Source organism: Lampris incognitus, chromosome 2 (assembly GCF_029633865.1).
Source record: "Lampris incognitus isolate fLamInc1 chromosome 2, fLamInc1.hap2, whole genome shotgun sequence".
Lineage (NCBI taxonomy): Eukaryota > Metazoa > Chordata > Actinopteri > Lampriformes > Lampridae > Lampris > Lampris incognitus.
The window spans coordinates 88,010,271-88,034,358 of NC_079212.1; the positions used below are offsets into that span (position 1 = coordinate 88,010,271).

The 24,088-nt window shown below is 47.4% G+C and overlaps 1 protein-coding gene across 1 annotated transcript in view; it reads left to right on the forward strand.

The window, feature by feature from the left end:
- Window positions 1–652: 652 nt before the first annotated feature.
- Window positions 653–24,088, forward strand: part of LOC130133801 (receptor tyrosine-protein kinase erbB-3-like) — a 31,636-nt gene continuing 8,200 nt past the window's right edge. Inside the window, exons 1-24 of the mRNA XM_056302103.1 lie at window positions 653–1,077; window positions 7,863–8,020; window positions 9,325–9,511; window positions 13,542–13,667; window positions 14,134–14,199; window positions 14,327–14,445; window positions 14,571–14,712; window positions 16,850–16,963; window positions 17,125–17,242; window positions 18,427–18,500; window positions 18,602–18,692; window positions 19,150–19,167; window positions 19,522–19,742; window positions 20,735–20,867; window positions 20,964–21,057; window positions 21,402–21,556; window positions 21,655–21,711; window positions 21,820–21,961; window positions 22,047–22,166; window positions 22,288–22,386; window positions 22,488–22,673; window positions 22,808–22,963; window positions 23,266–23,341; window positions 23,466–23,612. Coding sequence (XP_056158078.1) covers window positions 990–1,077; window positions 7,863–8,020; window positions 9,325–9,511; window positions 13,542–13,667; window positions 14,134–14,199; window positions 14,327–14,445; window positions 14,571–14,712; window positions 16,850–16,963; window positions 17,125–17,242; window positions 18,427–18,500; window positions 18,602–18,692; window positions 19,150–19,167; window positions 19,522–19,742; window positions 20,735–20,867; window positions 20,964–21,057; window positions 21,402–21,556; window positions 21,655–21,711; window positions 21,820–21,961; window positions 22,047–22,166; window positions 22,288–22,386; window positions 22,488–22,673; window positions 22,808–22,963; window positions 23,266–23,341; window positions 23,466–23,612 — 2,887 coding nt within the window. The 5' untranslated portion in view covers window positions 653–989. The remainder of the gene's footprint in view (window positions 1,078–7,862; window positions 8,021–9,324; window positions 9,512–13,541; window positions 13,668–14,133; window positions 14,200–14,326; window positions 14,446–14,570; window positions 14,713–16,849; window positions 16,964–17,124; window positions 17,243–18,426; window positions 18,501–18,601; window positions 18,693–19,149; window positions 19,168–19,521; window positions 19,743–20,734; window positions 20,868–20,963; window positions 21,058–21,401; window positions 21,557–21,654; window positions 21,712–21,819; window positions 21,962–22,046; window positions 22,167–22,287; window positions 22,387–22,487; window positions 22,674–22,807; window positions 22,964–23,265; window positions 23,342–23,465; window positions 23,613–24,088) is intronic.

The following is a 24,088-nucleotide window of genomic DNA, read 5'->3' on the forward strand; positions in this document are numbered from 1 at the left end:
TCTCACCTGGTGCACTGTGTCATCATCATGACAGCAGAGATGAATGAATGAATGAATGAATGAATGAATGAATGAATGAATGAATGAATGCCTTTATTTGTCATTACACAGCTGTACGACGAAATTAAATGCAACTCCCCTGTGGTACAAAATAGATAGATAAATAAACACACACACACACACACACACACACATACATATATACACATAGTCAAAATACAAATAGACACACATGTGCAGCACGATCAACCTATAGATAATGTCTGCGTAAGTGTAAAAATAAGTGTAATATCTATTATTGCACTAGGTAAGTAGTCTGCGTATCCCACTAACCCGAGTCCGCATATTATTTATTTATTTGTTTTGTATAAGTTTTGTTGCACAGCATCACGACATTATTGTGACCTTAAAGTTGGTTAAGAGTTCAGTTCTTTGGTGGCACTTGGGTAGAAACTGTTCCCGTGTCTGGAAGGACCCGTGCGTCCTCCGTGCGTCTCTGACGAGCGCGTGTGCTCGTGCGCGTGGTGGCGGAGCTTCCTGCGGAGCGCAGAGCTGCAGGCTATGTGAGCACGGCGGAGCTGGGAACCAGACGCCGCTGCTCGTGATTGGCTCAGCGCTCCAATCAGTGGCCAGCAGTGATTTTACGCACCGATCCCAGTGGATTGGCAGGAGAGCGCGTTTGTTCGCTTGTATGCGGAGCGGCGACAAAGCTTCCGACTTTCCCTCATCATGCGGATTTACGCTTAAAATTGGCGCCAGTCCTGACGTGAAACGGGAGAAGAGGGATTCAGAAAACAAGAGGAGGACGCTTCCATAAGCTCTCGCGTCATATGCCGGATGAAAGTGTGAGAGGATTAACAACAATTTAATGGATTTAAACGACTTTGTCAGACAAAAGGACGACTAACGGGGTTTCTGGACGAGAGATCGGGGCACTCCTCTGTTCCGGCGTGATGTTGGTTTGATTCATCCCTAGCCTGGCGGTTTGAATGAGGATGAGTCCCCTCCAAGATGTGCTGCTCCTGTGCGCCGCGCTGACGTGCTTCATCCAGCCCTCGTCTGCTCAGACCCAGGAAGGTAAAGCCACACTGAGGACACAGCCTGTGTCCTCGGCTGTAGTACCGTATCCCTCACAGCCAAAACTATCAGCTTTATTTAATCAACCCCCTCGTACAGGAACAGGGTAACCAGAAGCCGGTGCTCTGTGTTATCCGTGCGGGGGGCTTATCCAGAAGGAGTCTCGGTGCGAGGCAGCGCCGCTGAACCCTGCCTGGCGCGGTACAGTCGCGAAGCCCGCACACACATAACCAGTTCTGCACATGTAGAACTGGTTGTGAGTCAACTGCACCTCTCCCATGTTTGGGTGTGGGTGTGTGTGTGCGTGTGTCCGTGTGTGTCAATTGTATTAATGTGACTTCTGTGGTATTGGGCTGGTGCGCCTTTCACCATCTGCTGATAACACCGCTCAGAGAAAGAACACAATGCTCCACTTGTGTATGAAGTGACTTATTTCATGCTGCGGGGTAAGGAGGGGGGAGGGAGGGGGGAGACATGTGAATAAATCCGCGCTGTCGTTGCAGTGACTCACGGGTGTGCGTGTCGCGCCGGAGACGGGTGTTGTGATTCGAGTCCCAGAGTAACCGCGTGAACTTTGGCTCTAACGCGGCTGTTGTCACCCGCCAGGTGAGCAGGTGAATAAGGCGGTGCTCCGAGCTCGAGACAAACAGCGTCACGATCAGGTCACGTCGCTGGCGCCTGGCCGACAAACAGACTCCACAACGAGGAAGTCGCCACCATTAACAGACCTGCGCGTTCAAGCGAAGCTGCACAAAAAGGACACCTGTGCTGTTGACGCGCAGGGGTGTCGGTGGTACGACACGTGTCCTCCTCGCGGTTGCAGCGGGGATGCGTTATTGCGCCATTGTATCAACATTAAACGTTGTTTTATTAAAACTGATAACAGATTGAGTGCTCGTGTGGCGTGCACTGCGCCCTGCGGAGTTTATGGCCACTCGTTTGTCACGTGATTTGCTCGATGGCAGCCTGAAATGCAATGGTTAAAGTGATGCAACATGGTACAATTAGCAACTTTTTCCATAATTTGCTAAAGAACAAAAAAAATTTTTTTAAAAGTGGTGTTAGGTTTGAAATTGATTGATTTGGAAACGTGTTGCTAGATGTGAATACTACTTGGTGCCGTCAACCTCCGGTTTCTTTGGTTTTGTGTTGTTGGTTTTTACCATGGGTTACCAGTAAGAATGATTTGCAGCAGCCAGTCAGCAGAGAAGCGTTACAGGCATGCTTTGCTTCTGCACAACAAAAACTAGTTTTTGTGGAGCAGTTTTGGCACTGACACATTAGTACGAATAGATAAGGTTAACACAAAAAACCACAAAAAAAACCTAAGTTATGATAGACTTTTGGGGTTGCGGTGAAGCTGCCGGGGGTTAAACACACGTCCTTTCATACGACCCACATTCATGTGATTGCTTCAGATGTGACCTTGTGCACAGGATGATTTTTTTTTAACCACAATTTCTGTCTGCTTGGAAACTACATCACATTTAAAGGCAAATGTAAACATGTAAAAAATACTTTTAGTTGCATTTTTAGTTCAGTATTTTTTTCTCCGGAGTTGCTCAAGAATTTGTGGAAGGAACTATGAGCATGAGGATGGAGGAAGAGTTCGATTTTTGTCTGTCATGCTGTACTTGTGTAATGCCAGTGCAGCACTATAAGTTTACACTATATGTTACACTATATGTTACACTGTTGCACTATATGTTACACTATATGTTACACTTACACGAAGTTACACTATACGTTCCACTATATGTTATACTATATTACACTATACGTTACACCATATGTTACACTGTTGCACTATATGTTACACTGTTGCGCTATATGTTACACTATATGTTACACTGTTGCGCTATATGTTACACTATATGTTACACTTACACTAAGTTACACTATACGTTACACAATATGTTATACTATATTACACTATACGTTACACTATATGTCACACTATAGTTACACTATATGTCACACAATATGTTATATACATTACACAATATGTTAAACTATATGTTACACTATATGTTACACTATACGTTATACTGTATGTTACCCTACACATTACACTATGTTACACTATATGTTACACTATATGTCACACTATAGTTACAGTATATGTCACACTGTTGCGCTATATGGTACACTTACACTAAGTTACACTATACGTTACACTATATGTTATACTATATTACACTATACGTTACACGAAATGTCACACTATATGTCACATTATATGTTATATACATTACACTATATGTTAAACTATATGTTACACTATACATTATACTGTATGTTACCCTATACATTACACTACGTTACACTATATGTTACACTATAGTTACACTATATGTTATACTATATTACACTATACGTTGCACTATATGTCACACTGTGTGTTATATACATTACACTATATGTTAAACTATATGTTACACTATATGTTATACTATATGTTACCCTATACATTACACTATGTTACAATATACGTTATACTATATGTTACCCCACACATTACACTATATGTTACACTATACGTTATACTATACGGTACACTATACGGTATACTATATGTTACCCTATACATTGCACTATATGTTACACTATATGTTACACTATACGTTATACTATAATTACACTATACGTTACACTATACGTTACACTATACGGTGTTGATCGCTTCTATGATAGTGGCTGTAAAGGTGTGACAAAGTGATGTGTTTCTACTAACTAGTCCGCCAAAAAGCAAATATGTTGTCGCCCCTGTTGTGAAAGCATGTAGCATGATGTGAAAAAAACAGAAAATATGTTGTCGCCCCTGTTACGTGTGCATGTAGCATGATGTGAAGCAACCTGTGCTCTGTCCTTTGCATATTGACCTGAGTCTGTTCAACTAGAATTTCACGTCGCAGCTCTACACGAACACTGGTCTTAAACCAGTCAATGTGCCTTCACATGGAGATACTGTGGAGCACAGGTGCTTGGGTGTGTGTGTGTGTGTGTGTGTGTGTGTGTGTGTGTGTGTGTGTGTGTGTGTGTGTGTGTGTGTGTGCGTGCATGCTTAGTTGTGCAAGAGAGGTATGCATTAATCTTTGGGCCTCCTGTGCCAAGTTTCTGTTTACCTCTCTCATCGCCTCTGCTGCTGCACTGGACATGTTTATCTCCTCCTACCTCCGTTCTTTTGCCTTCTCCCTCGTCCTGTCTGTGGTCTCGAAGCCTCAAGTTAACAGCCGAAATAAAATGACCGCTAAAACCCAGTCTGTCCGCCTGCACTGTGTCATGCATCCTCTGTGTGTAACATTACACTCGAGTACAAGAGACAATAAAGCTGTTAGGCTGCGAGTTGCTGAATATGACAAAATAAGTCAGGTGAAAGTGGGCTCCAGGAGTATTTGTGTGGAGAGACCCCACTGTTTATGTCGAGGGTGAGAAGAAACACCCCGCAGAGACGGCTGAGATAGAGAAAGAGTGGAAGAAAGAGACTTGACTGCAGCAGGCACTTGCTCTGCACTCTTTCAAAATAGGGCCTTTGTGAGTGTATGTATATTGCCTCGATATCCTCCACCCCATTCCTCTTTTTCTCCTCTGCACCATCCATCTGCCAACACTGAAAGTACCTCTTTGAGCCAGACGACCCACCCGGCCTGTCGAGATTTTAAGCTCCTGCAGCTGCGACGTGTGTGTCATCTGTTTGTCTGCAGCTCTTTTCTCGGAGATAAGCGTGTGTGTGTGTGTGTGTGTGTGTGTGTGTGTTCCCACTTGTTGTGTTCAAGTCTGTACTGCTGACTGTGTGCTGTGGACCGTGCTCACATCAGCTTCCCGTGTAGCACTTTTAACATGTGTGTTGGTGGGCAGGGAGTCAGGAGTATTTCCCAACAGGCAGCTCCAGTGCGTCAGGGTGAAGGCCTCCACTGATAGCACCCAACTGCTCTGTGATCTAAACCTAGGTGGGGGGGGGGGGTAAAAACCTTCACCTTTGAGCGACACATACATCAACGTCGTCTCAGTCAAAAAGTTTCTAATGAGGCATCCGGGTAGCGTGGCGGTCTATCCCGTTGCCTACCAACACGGGGATCGTCGGTTCGAATCCCCGTGTTACCTCCGGCTTGGTCGGGAGTCCCTACAGACACAATTGGCTGTGTCTGCGGGTGGGAAGCCGGATGTGGCTATGTGTCCTGGTCGCTGCACTAGCGCCTCCTCTGGTCGGTCGGGGCGCCTGTTCAGGGGGCAGGGGGACCCAGATAGCAAAGAATCTTTGGCCCAAATATGGCCCACATGTGCAGTTATCTTATGGCTCACATCTGGCCTTGAATGACTCAGGGTGAGTGGGGCTGCCTCAACTCAGCCACACTCGGGCCACATCTGGGCCACATCTGGTCCACATAGTATGTGCTGTAACCCAAGTCAAACCCCGGTTCATCACATGTGGGCCATGTCTGGCCCACGCAACACTTGCCGTAACCCAAGTCAGGCCCGGATTATGACATCTGGGCCACGTCTGGCTCACACAACAGTTGCTAGTGCCGTAACTGTGCCGTAAGTACCAAAACTTGCCCCAGACTAGGCCCAAATTTGTCTGCTACCTGGGGAACTGAGGGGAATAGCGTGATCGTCCCACGCGCTATGTCCCCCTGGTGAAACTCCTCACTGTCAGGTGAAAAGAAGCGGCTGGTGACTCCGCATGTATCGGAGGAGGCATGTGGTAGCCTGCAGCCCTAAATAAATAAATAAAAGACATGTGAAACGTCACCAAAAAAGAGAGAGAGAGAGAGAGAGGGAGAGAAAAGTTGCTAACGAGTGAATGCTACAGAAAACCATTTCAAGAATGCCAAGAGCCCTGAAAGGTGCACTGTGGTATTGGTACCACCCTGACAGAGAGCATCCTGAGGGCCCCGGACACTTGAGGAAAAGCCTGTTTTTAGCAGGCACCACTGGGTACTTTGGAGACAGATCAGTACGCGTCTGTTCATACTGTTTCGTCCTGCGGCGGGTCACATACATTCTTTTCTCAGAAACGCAATAAAACGAGCGTTATCTTAACTTTATTGTGGTCAGGAATGCTCATTGTGCTTTTGTCAATCATTCCCTGACCGGACTGAACTGCTCTGGGTATTTATTCCCCTGTGAGGTGAACTAATGGCACTAGTTTATGCCTTTGTTTTTGACGCTGTTGTTCAGAGAAGGTTGACTCAGTTCATCTGGATACAGAGTTTATTGGCCGATACGTTTCATCGTTCATCTAAGTGATATCAGAGACTTAAGAGGTCACTTAGATGAGTGATGAAACGTCTCAATAAACACTGTATCCAACAAACCGCTGGTAAACATTGTATCCAGATGAACTGATTCAACCCTCTCTGATGTTCTGACCCGGATTCCTGAGCATGCGTCAAGATGCTGTTGTCGTTTACTTATTTCTGTTCGGACAGACGCCTCTGCGTGGAATTAGTGTACAATGCATGCATGTGTGTGTGTGTATAGGGTTGTGTACTGGCGAGAATCTGACGATACGATACGTATCACCATACAGGGGTTATGATTCGATATATCGCCGATATATCGTGAAAGGCGATATATTGCAGTTTCATAGGCCCGTGTTCCTCGTGCTCATGCTACTTCCTGTCTCAGTTTACGTCGTCGGGTTGGAGTGGACGAGTCAAATGGCTGAAAATAGATCACAACACTGCCGTCTAGCGGTCGTGGGGTTACACACAACACAAAATGTTTGTCACGAACCTTTACACAAACAACTAAAAATCCATATAGTGGTTTTGAGAATCGATACAGTGTCACAAAAGATAATATCGCGATACTCCCGTCTATCGATATCCCCCCCTTGTGTATACATGCGTGTGCGCGTGCGCGTTCACGGAAGCCCCAATTCCTGGACGACTCAGATAACCAACAGATCTTTCCTGTTCCCCCTGACGTTTGAATAGCAAACCAGCGTCTCCCAGTGGCAGTGAATGACCGGAGTCAAGTCAAGTCTGTAGAACAAGGCGCTGTGTGTGCTTGTCTCAGAGAGGCAGGACACAGTCCTTTCCTCGTCCCACACTGCCACACTGCTTTCACTGACGCTTCCTGAGCAGCACAGAGTGGTTTGCAGAAATCAGCATAAGCAGCATTTATAACGGTTGTCGCTGTTCCTTCGTAAGCAGCTTTAGTGTGATCATATTGTAGCGAAGGCGTGTGATTTGCACTTAATTTAAGTTGTGTGCGGAGTGTTGGACTTTCAATCTCTGTTTCTTGTCATTGTGCAAATCAGAATCAGAAAAAAACCCCCAGGGACATTGATGTGTCATTTCATCTCATGCACTTGCACAAATGAAATGAAATGACACATGGTTTCCCCCCAGCCCACAGCAGTGCAACACAAAGACAAAAACACACATCCAAAAACTGCAAGAACTACAAGAACACATATATACAAACTAACACATATTTTTTTTAAATCACTGTCCAGGAGAACGAACTCCAGCCAGCATGACTGTTGGAACTGCCGGTCTGCATGGGCTAGCAGTTAGCTTAGCAGTTAGCTTAGCCTGTGCACGTCCTGTCAGATAGCCCTCGGTGTTTCCTCTTCGGCCGCAGCTCCGGTCAGGGCCGTGGTCCGTGGGCCCACAGGACGCAGCAGACCAGGCTCCCACAGCCGACCCAACGCCAGCTCTCCCAGCCAGATACCTTCAACAACACCTCCCCACACTCCACACGACGACACTAAAATGTGTTGGATTACCCTTTATGAGCACTTATTAATGAGAACATTTCCCTCTTTCTCCTAGTGGTGGTTTGTTCGGGCACCCAGAACAGTCTGAGCGTGACGGGAAACTCCGAGATGGAGTACAAGTTAAAGAAGGAGATGTACACTGGCTGCGAGATCGTAATGGGTAACCTGGAGATCATCATGATGGAGCACTGGAGGGACTTCTCATTCCTCAAGGTAAGGACAAATGGAAACCACTGGGGTAGCAGGTTGAGAAAAAACATTACCCAGCAGTGCTGCATGTGTCTGCAGCAACCTGTCAATGAAAGAGTGTGTTACCAATTTGGACAGGGATATGTATGCATGTAGAATAACGGACGAGTCATTTCATAGCACAAAACTGCCAGAAGGAATTCCCCATTTGCTTCTTCAGACTTCCTGGTGGCACACAGAGATACCATCTACACCAAGCTTCTTATCACTGTCTCAAGTCAATAATGTCACTAGTGTGTGCACACCGAGCTTCCTTGCAGAACTAAACCTGCTCGCCATTACACACTGCAATCCAGTCACAATGACAAGCAACACAGTAAAAAATATCTATTCCCAGATTGGGATATTGATACCAGCTAATATATATTACCAACCCCAAGGCAAGGTGGGGTTACTGATACAATATACAATATATCAAGGTGGGGTTACCGATACAATATATCAAGGTAGGGTTACTGATACAATATATAATATATCAAGGTGGGGTTACCGATACAATATACAATATATCAAGGTGGGGTTACCGATACAATACACAATATATCAAGGTGGGGTTACCGATACAATACACAATATATCAAGGTGGGGTTACCGATACAATATATCAAGGTGGGGTTACTGATACAATATACAATATATCAAGGTGGGGCTACTGATACAATATTACCATCAACACCTGCGCTGGTGGTTCCTGTACTTCATAACTGTATAACTTTATTTATCGGGGCGGCACAGTGGCCCAACGGTTAGCACTGTTGCCTCACAACAAGAAGGTCCTGGGTTCGACCTCCAGGCCATCCCAGATGCTTTCTGTGTGGAGTTTGCATGTTCTCCCTGTGGGTTTCCTCCGGGTGCCCCGGTTTCCTCCCACCATCAAAAAGACATGCATGCTAGGGTTAATACCCCTGTCTGTGCCCCTGAGCAAGGCAATGGAAAGAATAACTGGAGCTGGTACCCGGGCGCTGCAGCTGCCCACTGCTCCTATATAATAGCATGGGTTACAGGCAGAGAACACATTTCATTGTAACCTACAATGTCAAATAAATTGGCTTTCTTTCTTCTATTGCTTTAATTCCCATCCATCCATCCATTATCCAAACCACTTATCCTGCTCTCAGGGTCACGGGGATGCTGCAGCCTATCCTAGCAGTCATTGGGCGGCAGGCCGGGAGGTACCCTGGACAGGCTGCCAGGCCATCACAGTTCTATAATAAGATCTCTTCTTAATCAAACATGAAAATATATCACGAATTGTGTCTTTCCTGCAGTCTATCAGAGAGGTGACGGGCTACATCCTGATCGCTGTGAACCAGTTCAGCCGTCTGCCCCTGGACCACCTGCGCGTCATCAGAGGTACAACGCTGTATGAAGGCCGCTTCGCCTTGGCTGTGCTTGTCAATTACCAGAAAGATGGGCGGTATGGCCTACAGGAGCTGGGCCTCACACACCTGACAGGTACGCACACAACCAGGCACACACACACACATCTACACATGCAGATCCACATGACTTACCACCCTGCACTTGATACAGGTAGACCGCATTCACCTGTTCTCACACAGCCGTGAATGTTAGACGTCCTACAGGTAAAACAGTCCTACAGGTAGAACAGTCCTACAGGTAGAACAGCCGTACAGGTAGAACAACCCTAGACGTAGAACAGTCCTACAGGTAGAACAGTCCTACAGGTAAAACAGCCCTACAGGTAGAACAGCCCTACAGGTAGAACAAACCTACAAGGTAAAACAGCCCTACAGGTAAAACAGCCCTACAGATAGAACAGTCCTATGGGTAGAACAGTCCTACAGGTAAAACAGCCCTAGACGTAGAAAAGTCCTACAGGTAAAACAGTCCTACAGGTAAAACAGCCCTACGGGTAAAACAGTCCTACAGGTAGAACAGCCCTAGACATAGAACAGCCCTACAGGTAAAACAGCCCTACAGGTAAAACAGTCCTACAGGTAGAACAGCCCTAGACGTAGAACAGTCCTACAGGTAGAACAGCCCTACAGGTAGAACAGCTCTAGACATAGAACAGCCCTACAGGAAAAACAGCGCTACAGGTAAAACAGTCCTACAGGTAGAACAGCCCTAGACGTAGAATAGCCCTACAGGTAGATCAGCCCTAGACGTAGAACAGTCCTACAGGTAGAACAGCCCTACAGATAAAACAGCCCTAGACGTAGAACAGTCCTACAGGTAGAACCGTCCTACAGGTAAAACAGCCCTACAGGTAGAACAGCTCTACAGGTAAAACAGCCCTACAGGTAGAACAGTCCTACAGGTAAAACAGTCCTACAGGTAGAACAGCCCTAGACGTAGAACAGTCCTACAGGTAGAACAGCCCTAGACGTAGAACAGTCCTACAGGTAGAACAGCCCTACAGGTAGAACAGCTCTAGACATAGAACAGCCCTACAGGAAAAACAGCGCTACAGGTAAAACAGTCCTACAGGTAGAACAGCCCTAGACGTAGAACAGCCCTACAGGTAGATCGGCCCTAGACGTAGAACAGTCATCAGAGGTACAACGCTGTATGAAGGCCGCTTCGCCTTGGCTATGCTTGTCAATTACCAGAAAGATGGGCGGTATGGCCTACAGGAGCTGGGCCTCACACACCTGACAGGTACGCACACAACCAGGCACACACACACACATCTACACATGACGATCCACATGACTTACCACCCTGCACTTGATACAGGTAGACCGCATTCACCTGTTCTCACACAGCCGTGAATGTTAGACGTCCTACAGGTAAAACAGTCCTACAGGTAGAACAGTCCTACAGGTAGAATAGCCCTGGATGTAGAACAGCCCTACAGGTAGAACAACCCTACAAGGTAAAACAGCCCTTCAGGTAGAACAGCCCTAGACGTAGAACAGTCCTACAGGTAGAACAGTCCTACAGGTAAAACAGCCCTACAGGTAGAACAGCCCTACAGGTAGAACAAACCTACAAGGTAAAACAGCCCTACAGGTAAAACAGCCCTACAGGTAGAACAGTCCTATGAGTAGAACAGTCCTACAGGTAAAACAGCCCTAGACGTAGAAAAGTCCTACAGGTAAAACAGTTCTACAGGTAAAACAGCCCTAGACGTAGAACAGTCCTACAGGTAGAACAGTCCTACAGGTAAAACAGCCCTAGATGTAGAACAGCCCTACAGGTAAAACAGCCCTACAGGTAAAACAGCCCTAGACGTAGAACAGTCCTACAGGTAAAACAGCCCTAGACGTAGAAAAGTCCTACAGGTAAAACAGTCCTACAGGTAAAACAGCCCTACAGGTAGAACAGTCCTACAGGTAAAACAGCCCTAGACGTAGAACAGTCCTACAGGTAGAACAGTCCTACAGGTAAAACAGCCCTAGACGTAGAACAGCCCGACAGGTAAAACAGCCCTACAGGTAAAACAGCCCTACAGGTAAAACAGTCCTACAGGTAGAACAGTCCTAGACGTAGAACAGTCCTACAGGTAGAACAGTCCTACAGGTAAAACAGCCCTAGACGTAGAACAGCCCTACCGGTAAAACAGCCCTAGACGTAGAACAGCCCTACAGGTAAAACAGCCCTACGGGTAAAACAGTCCTACAGGTAGAACAGCCCTAGACGTAGAACAGCCCTACAGGTAAAACAGCCCTACGGGTAAAACAGTCCTACAGGTAGAATAGCCCTGGATGTAGAACAGCTCTACAGGTAGAACAACCCTACAAGGTAAAACAGCCCTTCAGGTAGAACAGCCCTAGACGTAGAACAGTCCTACAGGTAGAACAGTCCTACAGGTAAAACAGCCCTACAGGTAGAACAGCCCTACAGGTAGAACAAACCTACAAGGTAAAACAGCCCTACAGGTAAAACAGCCCTACAGGTAGAACAGTCCTATGAGTAGAACAGTCCTACAGGTAAAACAGCCCTAGACGTAGAAAAGTCCTACAGGTAAAACAGTTCTACAGGTAAAACAGCCCTAGACGTAGAACAGTCCTACAGGTAGAACAGTCCTACAGGTAAAACAGCCCTAGATGTAGAACAGCCCTACAGGTAAAACAGCCCTACAGGTAAAACAGCCCTAGACGTAGAACAGTCCTACAGGTAAAACAGCCCTAGACGTAGAAAAGTCCTACAGGTAAAACAGTCCTACAGGTAAAACAGCCCTACAGGTAGAACAGTCCTACAGGTAAAACAGCCCTAGACGTAGAACAGTCCTACAGGTAGAACAGTCCTACAGGTAAAACAGCCCTAGACGTAGAACAGCCCGACAGGTAAAACAGCCCTACAGGTAAAACAGCCCTACAGGTAAAACAGTCCTACAGGTAGAACAGTCCTAGACGTAGAACAGTCCTACAGGTAGAACAGTCCTACAGGTAAAACAGCCCTAGACGTAGAACAGCCCTACCGGTAAAACAGCCCTAGACGTAGAACAGCCCTACAGGTAAAACAGCCCTACGGGTAAAACAGTCCTACAGGTAGAACAGCCCTAGACGTAGAACAGCCCTACAGGTAAAACAGCCCTACGGGTAAAACAGTCCTACAGGTAGAACAGCCCTAGACATAGAACAGCCCTACAGGTAAAACAGCCCTACAGGTAAAACAGTCCTACAGGTAGAACAGCCCTAGACGTAGAACAGTCCTACAGGTAGAACAGCCCTACAGGTAGAACAGCTCTAGACATAGAACAGCCCTACAGGAAAAACAGCGCTACAGGTAAAACAGTCCTACAGGTAGAACAGCCCTAGACGTAGAATAGCCCTACAGGTAGATCAGCCCTAGACGTAGACCAGTCCTACAGGTAGAACAGCCCTACAGATAAAACAGCCCTAGACGTAGAACAGTCCTACAGGTAGAACAGTCCTACAGGTAAAACAGCCCTACAGGTAGAACAGCTCTACAGGTAAAACAGCCCTACAGGTAGAACAGTCCTACAGGTAAAACAGTCCTACAGGTAGAACAGCCCTACAGGTAGAACAGTCCTACAGGTAAAACAGCCCTACAGGTAGAACAGTCCTAAGGGCCAGTCTGCTGTCATGTTAGTGACAACTGAACTGAATGACCAGGAATCAGTCTGACATGTTGGAGTCAATACACTCTGATATGAACTGCTGGAATGTGTGTAAGTGTGCATGTTGTGTGTGTGTGTGTGTGGGGGGGGTGTTGGTGCTGCCAGCCACACCCACGTAGCTCCACCGCACCTTCAGACCTGTCAGCTGCAGGAATGCTTTGATGTGCTGGGACGTCACGGTGGGAAGAAGCCGAGATGTGGCTCGTGTGCTCGGCTCTGTGCCGTCACTGCAACCTGAGCTGCACAACTGTTGTGTTACGCTCACATCTAGTAAACACAACACCACAGTTTCATAGTGTGACTCACAGGCTTGTTGTGACTCATATTGGGAATTACTATTAATCTGTGTGTGTGTGTGTGTGTGTGTGTGTGTGTGTGTGTGTGTGTGTGTGTGTGTGTGTGTGTGTGTGTGTGTGTGTGTGCTATTTGCAGAGATACTGGAAGGAGGGGTCCAGATTAAGCAAAACAAGTTCCTGAGCTTTGCTCCTCAGATCAACTGGCTGGACATAATGAAGGACCAGACGTCCGAGATCATCATCGACGACAACGGGCCTCAGGGTGAGTAAGACAGGACGAGTATTGCCATCGAAAAGGGCAGACACACAAAACATCTTGGCTACCAAAAGAGCAAAGGATATGTGGTCCCTGTCGGCAGGTGAGGTGGAGACAGAGATGCACTTCCTGCTAAATTGTGAGAAATTCCAGAACATAAGAGGAAAACACCAGGAGACATTTGAAAACCAGATTCAAATGTTCTACTGCTGGATGAGAAACTGTAATGTATGCAGCCATGCCAATATAGCATCACTGAAGTGAACTGAACTGGACTAAACTGAACTGAACTGGACTGGACTGAATTGAATTGAACTGGATATGAAGAGGCTTCACAGGAATGAGCAACTGTATAAACTCTGTATCCATCAACTGGCTATGCTTGCATGGGCAACAAATTTGCTTTGTTTTGTTCTTTATTTCGTGAAATAATTCAATGCATTTGATAATTATCTTATTTTCATGATCTCAGAGTCCTGTGATGAAAAATGTGGCGATGTTCCATGTTGGGGTCCTGGGAATGACACGTGTCAGATCTGTAAGTCCAATAAACATCCCTCCTCCGAATGAACAAAACTCGGATCAGTCAGTCAACACAGTATTGACCCCCCCCCATCTCTCTCGTTCTCTCTCCCTCTCTCTCTCTATCCCCCCCCCCCTCTTAGTGACCAAGAGTGTGTGCGCCCCCCAGTGTAACGGCCGCTGTTTTGGACGAAGCCCCAGTGAGTGCTGTCATATGGAGTGTGCAGGAGGCTGCAGTGGACCGCTAGACACAGACTGCTTTGTGAGTTTACAGCTGAAGTCACGGACACAAAAACATGCAGACAGACACGAACACGATGCACAGTCTGAAGAAAAGTCTTTGACTATGAGCTGTTCGGTTTATGCAGTGGGTGTGACTCTGTGCAGGTTTGCCGCAACTTCAACAACTCGGGCTCCTGTGTGCCCGTGTGTCCACAGACTCTGATCTACAACAAGCACACATTCAAACTGGAACCCAACCCTAGTGCCAAATACCAGTATGGATCCATCTGTGTGACCCAGTGCCCAAGTGAGTCCCTGTACAAGCAGCTTTACACACAACCCCACATTTACACAGTCACACCTCACACAGCTACAGGGAAGCTTATATATGTCCCACCGCTTCTCCGCGGTCGGGTCGCGATGGCAGCGAGCTAAGTAGGGCACTCCAGATGTCCCTCTCCCCAGCAACACCCTCGAGCTCCTCCTGCGGGATCCCAAGGCGTTCCCAGGCCAGACTGGGCACATAGTCCCTCCAGCGAGTTATGGGTCTACCCCGGGGTCTCCCCCTAGTTGGACGTGCCCAGTAAACCTCCAAAGGAAGGCGCCCAGGAGGCATCCTAATCAGATGCCCGATTACCTCAACTGGCTCCTTTCGACGGAAAGGAGCAGAGGCTCTACTCCGAGCTCCCTCCGTATGTCAGAGCTCCTCACCCGATCTCTAAGGCTGAGCCCAGACACCCTACGAAGGAAACTAATTTCAGCCGCTTGTACCCTTTCGGTCACTACCCAAAGCTCCCGACCATAGGTGAGGGTTGGAACGAAGATTGACTGGTAAATTGAGAGCTTTACCTTCCGCCTCAGCTCCCTCTGCACCACAACGGCCCGGTACAACGTCAATCTCCCGCTCCATCCTACCCTCACTCGTGAACAAGACCCCGAGATACTTGAACTCCTTCACTTGAGGCAACAACTCATCCCCAACCCGGAGGGAGCAATCCACCATGTTCCAGTAGAGAACCATGGCCTCAGACTTGGAGGTGCTGACTCTCATCCCAGCCATTTCACACTCGGCTGCAAACCGCCCCAGTGCGCGCTGGAGGTCGCGTTCTGATGAAGCCAACAAAACCACATCATCTGCGAAGAGCAGAGGTGCAATTCGGAGGTTCCCAAAACGGACACACTCCTCGCCTTGGCTGCACCTTGAGATCCTGTCCATGAATATCACAAACAGAATCGGAGACAAGGGACAACCTTGGCGGAGTCCGACACCCACCGAAAACGCGTTTGACTTTGTGCCGAGAATGCGGACACAGCTCTCACTTTGGTTATACAAGGACAGGATGGCTTGTAGCAACTGCCCCCCAGAGAATGCCCCAGTGTACATGGCTGTAAGCCTTCTTCAAGTCTAAAAAACACATTTAGACTGGGGGATCAAACTCCCATTCCCCCCTCAGCACTTCCGCAAGGGTAAAGAGTTCGTCCGTTGTTCCACGGCCAGGACGGAATCCGCATTGTTCCTCCTGGATCTGAGGTTCGACAATCGGTTGGAGCCTCCTTTCCATCACCCTAGAATAGACTTTTCTAGGAAGGCTAAACAGTGTGGTGCCCCGATAATTGGAGCTCACTCTCCGGTCCCCCATCCCTTATAAACATACATGCAGTCAGTTTAGACTGAAGGGGTCATTTAGTTGAGTGATGGAACGTACCCGTCATTAAACGTTCTGTCCAGATGAACTGATTCAACCTTCTTTTGTTTTCTTACCTGGATTACTGAGCATGCATCAAGACAGTGAAACGGAAGGTTTACAAGGTGATAGTGAGACCAGCTATGTTATATGGTTTGGAGACAGTGGCACTGATGAAAAGACAGGAGGTGGAGCTGGAGGTGGCAGCGTTGAAGATGCTAAGATTTTCATTGGGAGTGATGAAGAAGGACAGGATTAGGAACGAGTATATTAGAGGGACCGCTCAGGTTGGGTGGTTTGGAGACAAAGCAAGAGAGACAAGATTGAGATGGTTTGGACATGTGTGGAGGAGAGATGCTGGGTATATTGGGAGAAGGATGCTGAATATGGAGCTGCCAGGGAAGAGGAGAAGAGGAAGGCCAAAGAGGAGGTTTATGGATGTGGTGAGGGAGGACTATATTCATATGTCAAGGCATTCCTTAGTTACCCACTACATTTGCTTTTAACTTCATACATCAGAACATTGTTGAGATGAATTGAAAATGATCTGTGTAACTTCATATCAAGCTTTTGTCAACAATTATCACCTCTTTAAATTCAGTTTTTATAAAACTGCTTTCATATTCCCTTTATTTTTATGGGTATTTTTCGTTTTAAATGTCACTTTATCATAAAATAATAACCTCATCATCTCAGAGCTAGTCTTTATGCTGCGTCTTATGCTTTTCCTATTTCTTGTACTTTGTCAACGTTCCACAGCAAACTTTGTTGTAGATGGCAGCTCGTGTGTGAGCAGCTGCCCCTCTCATAAGACGGAAGTGGAGAAAGAAGGAGTGAAAAGATGTGAGCCGTGCGGAGGCCTTTGTCCAAAAGGTACTTGATGCAGAGGTCACTTCCCATTTCAATTAATGGTGACTTATTCGTTTCCTGTTGTGACCCATATTCCACTGCAAAGGAACCTAATAGTCCCCCAACTCACATCGAAACTGCTTCACCCATCTTCACTCTCCTCCTCCTCCTCCTCCTCCTCCCAGCTTGCCTTGGAACAGGATCTGCCAACAGGCAGACTGTAGATGCCCTGAACATCGACAGTTTCATCAACTGCACAAAGATCCAGGGCAGCCTTCACTTCCTGGTGACCGGGATCCAAGGGTGAGCAAGGCTGCGCGACCAGCATGACCCCATTTACAGCTGGCATTAACATCCGGTCTGTATTCAGGTGTCTTATCTGCATAATGGAGAACGCATGTTAATAAAAAGTGCGAACACACGCAGCACACGTTGACATGGCAGTGGGGTCAGATGTCGGTCAGTCAGCCAGGTGTAAATGCAATGCGTCCAGCGTGTCCGGATCTGTTCACACTGCGTGCCGAGTCCCTGTGCCAAAGTTTACACTCGAAGGGAATCCTGGTTAGTACCCCTTCCTCGGCAGAAGTAAAAACAAGTTGTACAATAGGCCTAGCATAAAGTCATCTTGACTCTACAACCGTCATGTGTCTTTTTTAAATGTGTCTGCTGACTTCCCACCACCCACCTGCGCAAGAGAGAGACGAATCAGAAACACTTTATTTGTCATTTCATGCACTTGCGCACATTAAATGGAACCAACCGTCGTTTCCTGCAGCCCACAGCAGTGCAGCACAAAGACAAAACACATATCCCAAAACTGCAAGAACACAAACATCCAAACTCACATATATAGCTAAAAAAAAAATAAAGAAATAAAATCACTGTCCAGGAGAACGAAAGCCAGCCAGGATGACTGTCAGAACTGCCGGTCTGCGAGGGGCTAGCAGTTAGCTTAGCCTGCCCCGCTTCCGCCTCCTCTCAGACCTCTTCGGGTGCAGCTCCAGGCAGGGGCCTTGGTCCCTGGGCCCACCAGACGCGGCACACCAAGCTCTCCCAGCCGATCCAGCGCCAGCTCTCCCAGCCATCAAACGAGGACGAACTTAGACGCAGACGTGGACAAACACACTGCATGGACGGTGCTGGGTGAGGCCGCCGCAAACGTGATTCACACCGCCATCTTCTTCCCACACCGGAAGCGGAAGAAGATGAAGATCCGATCCCAAAGAGGACATAACGCGGACAACAGGGATGCATATTAATTAAAAACCAGGTATAAATGTAAGGCGCGAGAGCGTATTGTTTACTATCAGATGAGACGTCCGGGTGCAGATCACATGTTAATGCCTGGTGGAACTGGTGTCCATGAGTCAGTACAGTAAGCAGTATTCCTTGAAGAAAGTGTTTAGCTTGTGGCTCTTTTGTTTCTCACAGTTATGAGTGTCCCCTCCACTAATACTCACTTTCTTTCATTATTTCTCTGTGTAAAGGGACGTTTACAAAAACATCCCGGCCCTGGACCCAGAGAAACTAAAAATCTTCAGAACTGTGCGGGAGATTACAGGTGTGCAACTATGTGTTGTTTCTTAGTTTTGCAATACTTCAGATTGAAAAACGGTGTCTTGCGTGGTTAGTGCAGCTGGAAAATGATGCATGTGGTTGCAGATATCCTCTGTATCCAGTCATGGCCAGCCAACGTGTCCGACCTGTCCGTCTTCTCCAACCTCCAAACCATTCAGGGCAGAACACTTTACAGGTGACTGATCACCTTTCGGGCTGTTTTTGTTCATTGTTACTCATATTTTCTTTCCCATAGTTTGTCTTATTAGCTTGTGTCACCTCTCTGTTTAACTCTTTAACGCAGGGGTGTCAAACTCCAGGCCTCGAGGGCCGCAGTGTCTGCAGGTATTTGTTGCAATCATGCACTGCACCACCCGATTAAACTAGTTCCTTTCCCTCCTTGATCCAGGAGGTGAGCTAATTAGTTAAATCAGGTGGTGTAGTGCACGGTTGCAACAAATACCTGCAGACACTGCGGCCCTCGAGGCCTGGAGTTTGACACCCCTGCTTTAATGTATGTTTAACTGCATTTTAGACTAGACCACTTGCATTAGTGTCATTGTCCTTACTGTTTTGCATCTCTTCACCCCCCCCCCCTCATACTTCCCTTTGTCACATTGCCTGGTTCTCCTTTCCATTTTCACCCCATTCAGAGGCGTGAGCTCTCGAAGGTAAAAGAAAATATTTGATTTCTTTGTGTCTGTCTTTCTTTGTCTCTCTCTGTGTAACATTTCACGCATCCGTTTTAATAAACACAGATAAAACGATTAACACATTTCCTCGTGCCAAATAAAATGCATGCTGCTTGTTATTAAGTGTTTGTATTTGGGGGTTCATCAGATGGTGGCGGGGGACACAATTGAAGGCAATATTGTTTGTTCAGGTTTACACGATCTCTTGCAAGGGTATTTATGCCTGTAATTGGGTTGGTCTGTCGTACTTTGAGCAGAATCATAATTATGGACACTGATTGGTCGCGGGCATTCCCTTCCCGATTAAACGCCCCCCATTCTGCCCGCTTTTAGGGGCTACTCTCTGCTGGTGATGAAGAGTCCCTCTCTGACCTCCCTGGGACTTCGCTCGCTGCGGAGGATCAACGACGGCGGCGTCTACATCACGGGGAACAAGCTGCTGTGCTACCACAACACCGTCAACTGGACCCGCCTCTTCAGCAGCAGCGGCTCCCGCCCCCAGCAGCGCCAGAAGATCATCGACGTCAAGAACAACCGCTCGCCGAACCGATGCGGTGAGAGACAGGCCGAGGGGGTGTTCAGACTGGCACTGGAGCGACGGGCCTTGTTAGGCTTGCTAGTGTAAACTACTAATAAGACACGTTAGTCCCAAGCTAACGGGTCTGATCCTGTAGCCGAGCGGTTAGTGATGTCGCCTTGTGGTGCAGTACATCCCGTATCGAATCCCGTACCGGGCAAGAAAATAACCGGTTACATTGGTGGCAGCGGTGGGATCCGGAAGTGTGCAGATCCTCAGAAGTCTCTTCGGGGCGCGGGAATAACAAAGCGCGAGGGCGCGCTTCCGGGGAGGGTGACGACTGTATACTACTAATAAGACACGTTAGTCCCTAGCTAACGAGTCTGACCCTTTAGTCGAGCGGTTAGTGATGTCGCCTTGTGGTGCAGTACACCCGTATCGAATCCCGCACCGGGCAAGAAAATAACCGGTGGGATCCGGAAGTGTGCAGATCCTCAGAAGTCTCTTCGGAGCGCGGGAGTAACAAAGCGCGAGGGCGCGCTTCCGGGGAGGGTGACGACTGTAAACTACTAATAAGACACGTTAGCCCCCTAGCTAACGGGTCTGACGCTTTAGCCGAGCGGTTAGCGATGTTGCCTTGTGGTGCAGTACACCCGTATCGAATCCCGCACCGGGCAAGAAAATAACCGTTTACACTAGATTAGCAACATGTGTTTCCGGTTTGCTTTTCAGGTCGTTGGTATTCACGTTCGACCATGTCTCTCTGAAGTTGAAATTGTTTAACATAGTATTACAGCTGTTAAAATGTTAATTTTTGGTGTCAGTTAGTTTCTTAACAGGCATTCTAACACATGCAACGCGTTAATATCTCAATTGGGTATTTATCTTGACAGGATATTGAGTTTAAAAACTGGCCGTCATTTTGACCGCTCATTGTCGTTTTAGGTAGGAGTGAAATCCCGGTCGTTCTAGTTTAGCTGGCTTGGTGTTAACTGTAATCTTCATCTGGTGTGTGTGTGTGTGTTGCAGTTGCAAAGGGCCGTGTTTGTGACCCCCTGTGCTCCTCTGATGGATGTTGGGGTCCTGGGCCGAACCAATGTCTGTCCTGCAAGAATTACAGCAGGGGGGGGACCTGTGTCCCGCAGTGCAAGTTCCTCACGGGGTCAGTTTTCAGAAAGCAACGACGGTCCACATGGAGTATGCTTGCTGCCTCGCTGAGTTTCACTGTAAACGTGTTGTTCTCTCTTTGTGTGTGCAGGGAGAGACGCGAGTTTGCTACTGTGAAAAGGGAGTGTATGCCCTGCCACGCAGAGTGTGAGGTTCAGGAGGGGAAGCCGACCTGCACTGGCCCGGTATGCTCCTCTCCAGCCTTTGGCTGGCTGAATACTACTACAATACTGATATAATAATACTAGAAACATCGACACACATTCTGGCGAGATGACACTAATGTTAAGCGCTGGAAGTCAGCTGCTGCCATCTAGTGGTGAATTGCTTCCACCCTGTCAGTTCACATTCGGCTCTACCGTTGAGACAGGACGGGAACAGAATGGTATGAGTGAAACAGTAGGGGGGGGGGGACGGAAGGAAAAGTTCTGTGGTATTCAACGCAGGGCCAGGAGCGGCCTGCACATGACTCCAGACACAAAGGACCAAACAAACTAAACTACATAAAGCTGCATCTCCTTCTCCACAGGGAGCCGATGAGTGTGTGGCATGTGCCAGTTTCAAGGACGGTCCACACTGTGTGTCCACGTGTCCAGAGGGAGTGATGGGAGGGGAGGGAGTTATCTTTAAGTACCCCAACAAACAACACCACTGTGAACCCTGCCACGTCAACTGTACCCAGGGGTAAGGGAGGAGGAAAGATGTGTGTGTGCGTGTGTGTCTGTGTTTGTTCACTTTCATACATGTCGTGAATGTCCCTACTGTCTGTGTCCTCTGTACAGGTGCGTTGGCCGTACATTACGGGACTGCATTGGGGACCCTCGAGGAGCCATCTCTAGGTACAGTTTTCTTTTTGAACTGAATCACTTTTAACTATTTCCTTTTCGGAGAACGATAGCCAGCGTCCCATGATAATAATCTAACTTCTCTGCTTTGTGCATGTCCAGCCAAACCACCACAGGCATCATACTGGGAGTGATTGTACTTCTGTTTGTTGGAGTCTCCGTTTTTGCGTTGTGCTTTTTGTACCGCCGCAATCTCGCCATCCGCCGCAAGCGAGCCATGAGGAGATATTTGGAGAGTGGCGAGGTCAGTCAGAGTCAGTGGTTAAAGTGTTGTGACGGTGCTGGTCTCACACCCGGTTTGTTTGAGCGTGCAGTCTGTGTGCCTTCAGAGCTTTGATCCTCTGGACCCTGCTGAGAAAGGGGAGAACGTTCACGCTCGCCTCCTGAAGCCCGCGGAGCTGCGCAAGACCAAGCTGCTTGGTACCGGAGTGTTCGGATCGGTCCACAAGGTAGCAACATCAGCAGCAGCAGCTGCTTGCACCATCGTCCTTTAGGACTCTGGTCACCAGTTCAACATATGTGTGTGTATCTCTGTTGAATAAACTGGTCTTTTTTCTCGCCACCTGAAAGGGTGTTTGGATTCCTGAAGGAGACACGCTGAAGATTCCCGTTGCCATAAAGACGATTCATGATCGCACTGGGCGGCAGACCTTCCATGAAGTTACAGATGTGAGACAACACAATTTGAGACCCAATGTCTCGTTGAACACCCGTTCGTCATCTGTCATATTCTCAGTTAAACCCTTTCCCCCCCTTAATTCTCACTGCAGCACATGTTGGCAATGGGGAGCTTGGACCATACCAATGTTGTCAGGATCTTGGGTATCTGTCCAGGCAGCAGCCTGCAACTTGTCAGCCAGCTCAGCAACCAGGGCTCCTTATTGGAGTACATCAGGCACCACAAGAACAAACTCAGCCCTCAGAGGCTGCTCAACTGGTGTGTGCAAATTGCAAAGGTACAAGGCCATTATTTTTTTATTTTTTTTAATTTGATGTGCGTGCATTCATTTTTCCATGCATGTGTCCTGCTTGTGTCATTCAAGGAGACAGCACAGACTTTCAACATGCATGTCTTTGACTTTCCCGACAGGGTATGTATTACTTGGAGGAACATAGGATGGTCCATAGAAACCTGGCTGCCAGAAATGTTCTCCTGAAGACGGATAACGTGGTCCAGATCTCAGGCTACGGCATTGCAGACCTGTTTTATCCCGACGAAAAGAAATATGTTTACAACGAGGTCAAGGTCTGTCATGTTCCAATAAAGATATAGTTATCTAAGGTTGCAGATACTTGCGTTAGAGGATCAAGGTCCATTAACAGAGGCTTGTCGTGGATTTTCCATTAAAAAAATACTGTGCGGAGGCTGCAGCTCTAGGCTAAAATTGTCTAGCCACCTAATTTTTATTTCTGTCTGCTCACATTCGTTGACCAATTTGCTGCCAGCATGAAAAATGGTTCATTTTCAGTGTTTTTGTAAATGCGATCAAGAGACACCAAATCATATTTATTATTTTATGTATTTTTCCCCCCATTTCTTCATTCTAGACACCAATAAAATGGATGGCACTAGAGAGCATCTTGTTTCGCAGATACACCCATCAGAGTGATGTCTGGAGTTACGGTGAGTTTTCTGCAGATGTTTGAAATGACATTTATCACACGAGCATCCCTCGTAAGATTTAAAAATTGCAGGAAACGGTGGGCTTGTGTGCTTTTGCGCAACTATATCAATCCCCTTGCTGTAGGTGTGACAATATGGGAGATGATGTCTTACGGGGCAGAGCCGTACGCAAACATGAGGTCACAGGAGGTACCTGATCTGTTGGAGAAGGGCGAACGTCTCTCCCAGCCTCACATCTGCACTATAGATGTCTACATGGTCATGGTCAAGTGTAAGTACCTGTACTGCTCTGTAGCTCAGTCTTATCTGCTCTGAAACAAAGTATAGCACCACTGAGATTGCATTAGTACACAATAACACCACCGCCTGACCTCATAATATTGAACCGTGAATTGATTCGATTCTGCTTCTGTTATTTTGAATTGCTTATTCAAAAACTCCATGACACTTGAGCATGTTGCAACCTGCAACAACAACTTTGTTTTGTAGAGCGCCTTTCAAGGAACCCAAGCATGCTTTACACTAGATAAGAAAAAAAAGAAGAAGATTAAAACAAAGCTCAAAAGACTAAACACCACAGGCCTTAGTAAAAAGGGAGGTTTTCAGTAGTATTTTAAAATTGTCCAAAGAAGCAGCGTTGCAGATCTCTGCTGGAATAGAGCTCCAGAGGGTGGGGGCTGCCACATTAAAGGCTTTATCCCCTTAAGTCTACAGGCTGGTGCGGGGGATGGAAAACAGGCCCGTTTC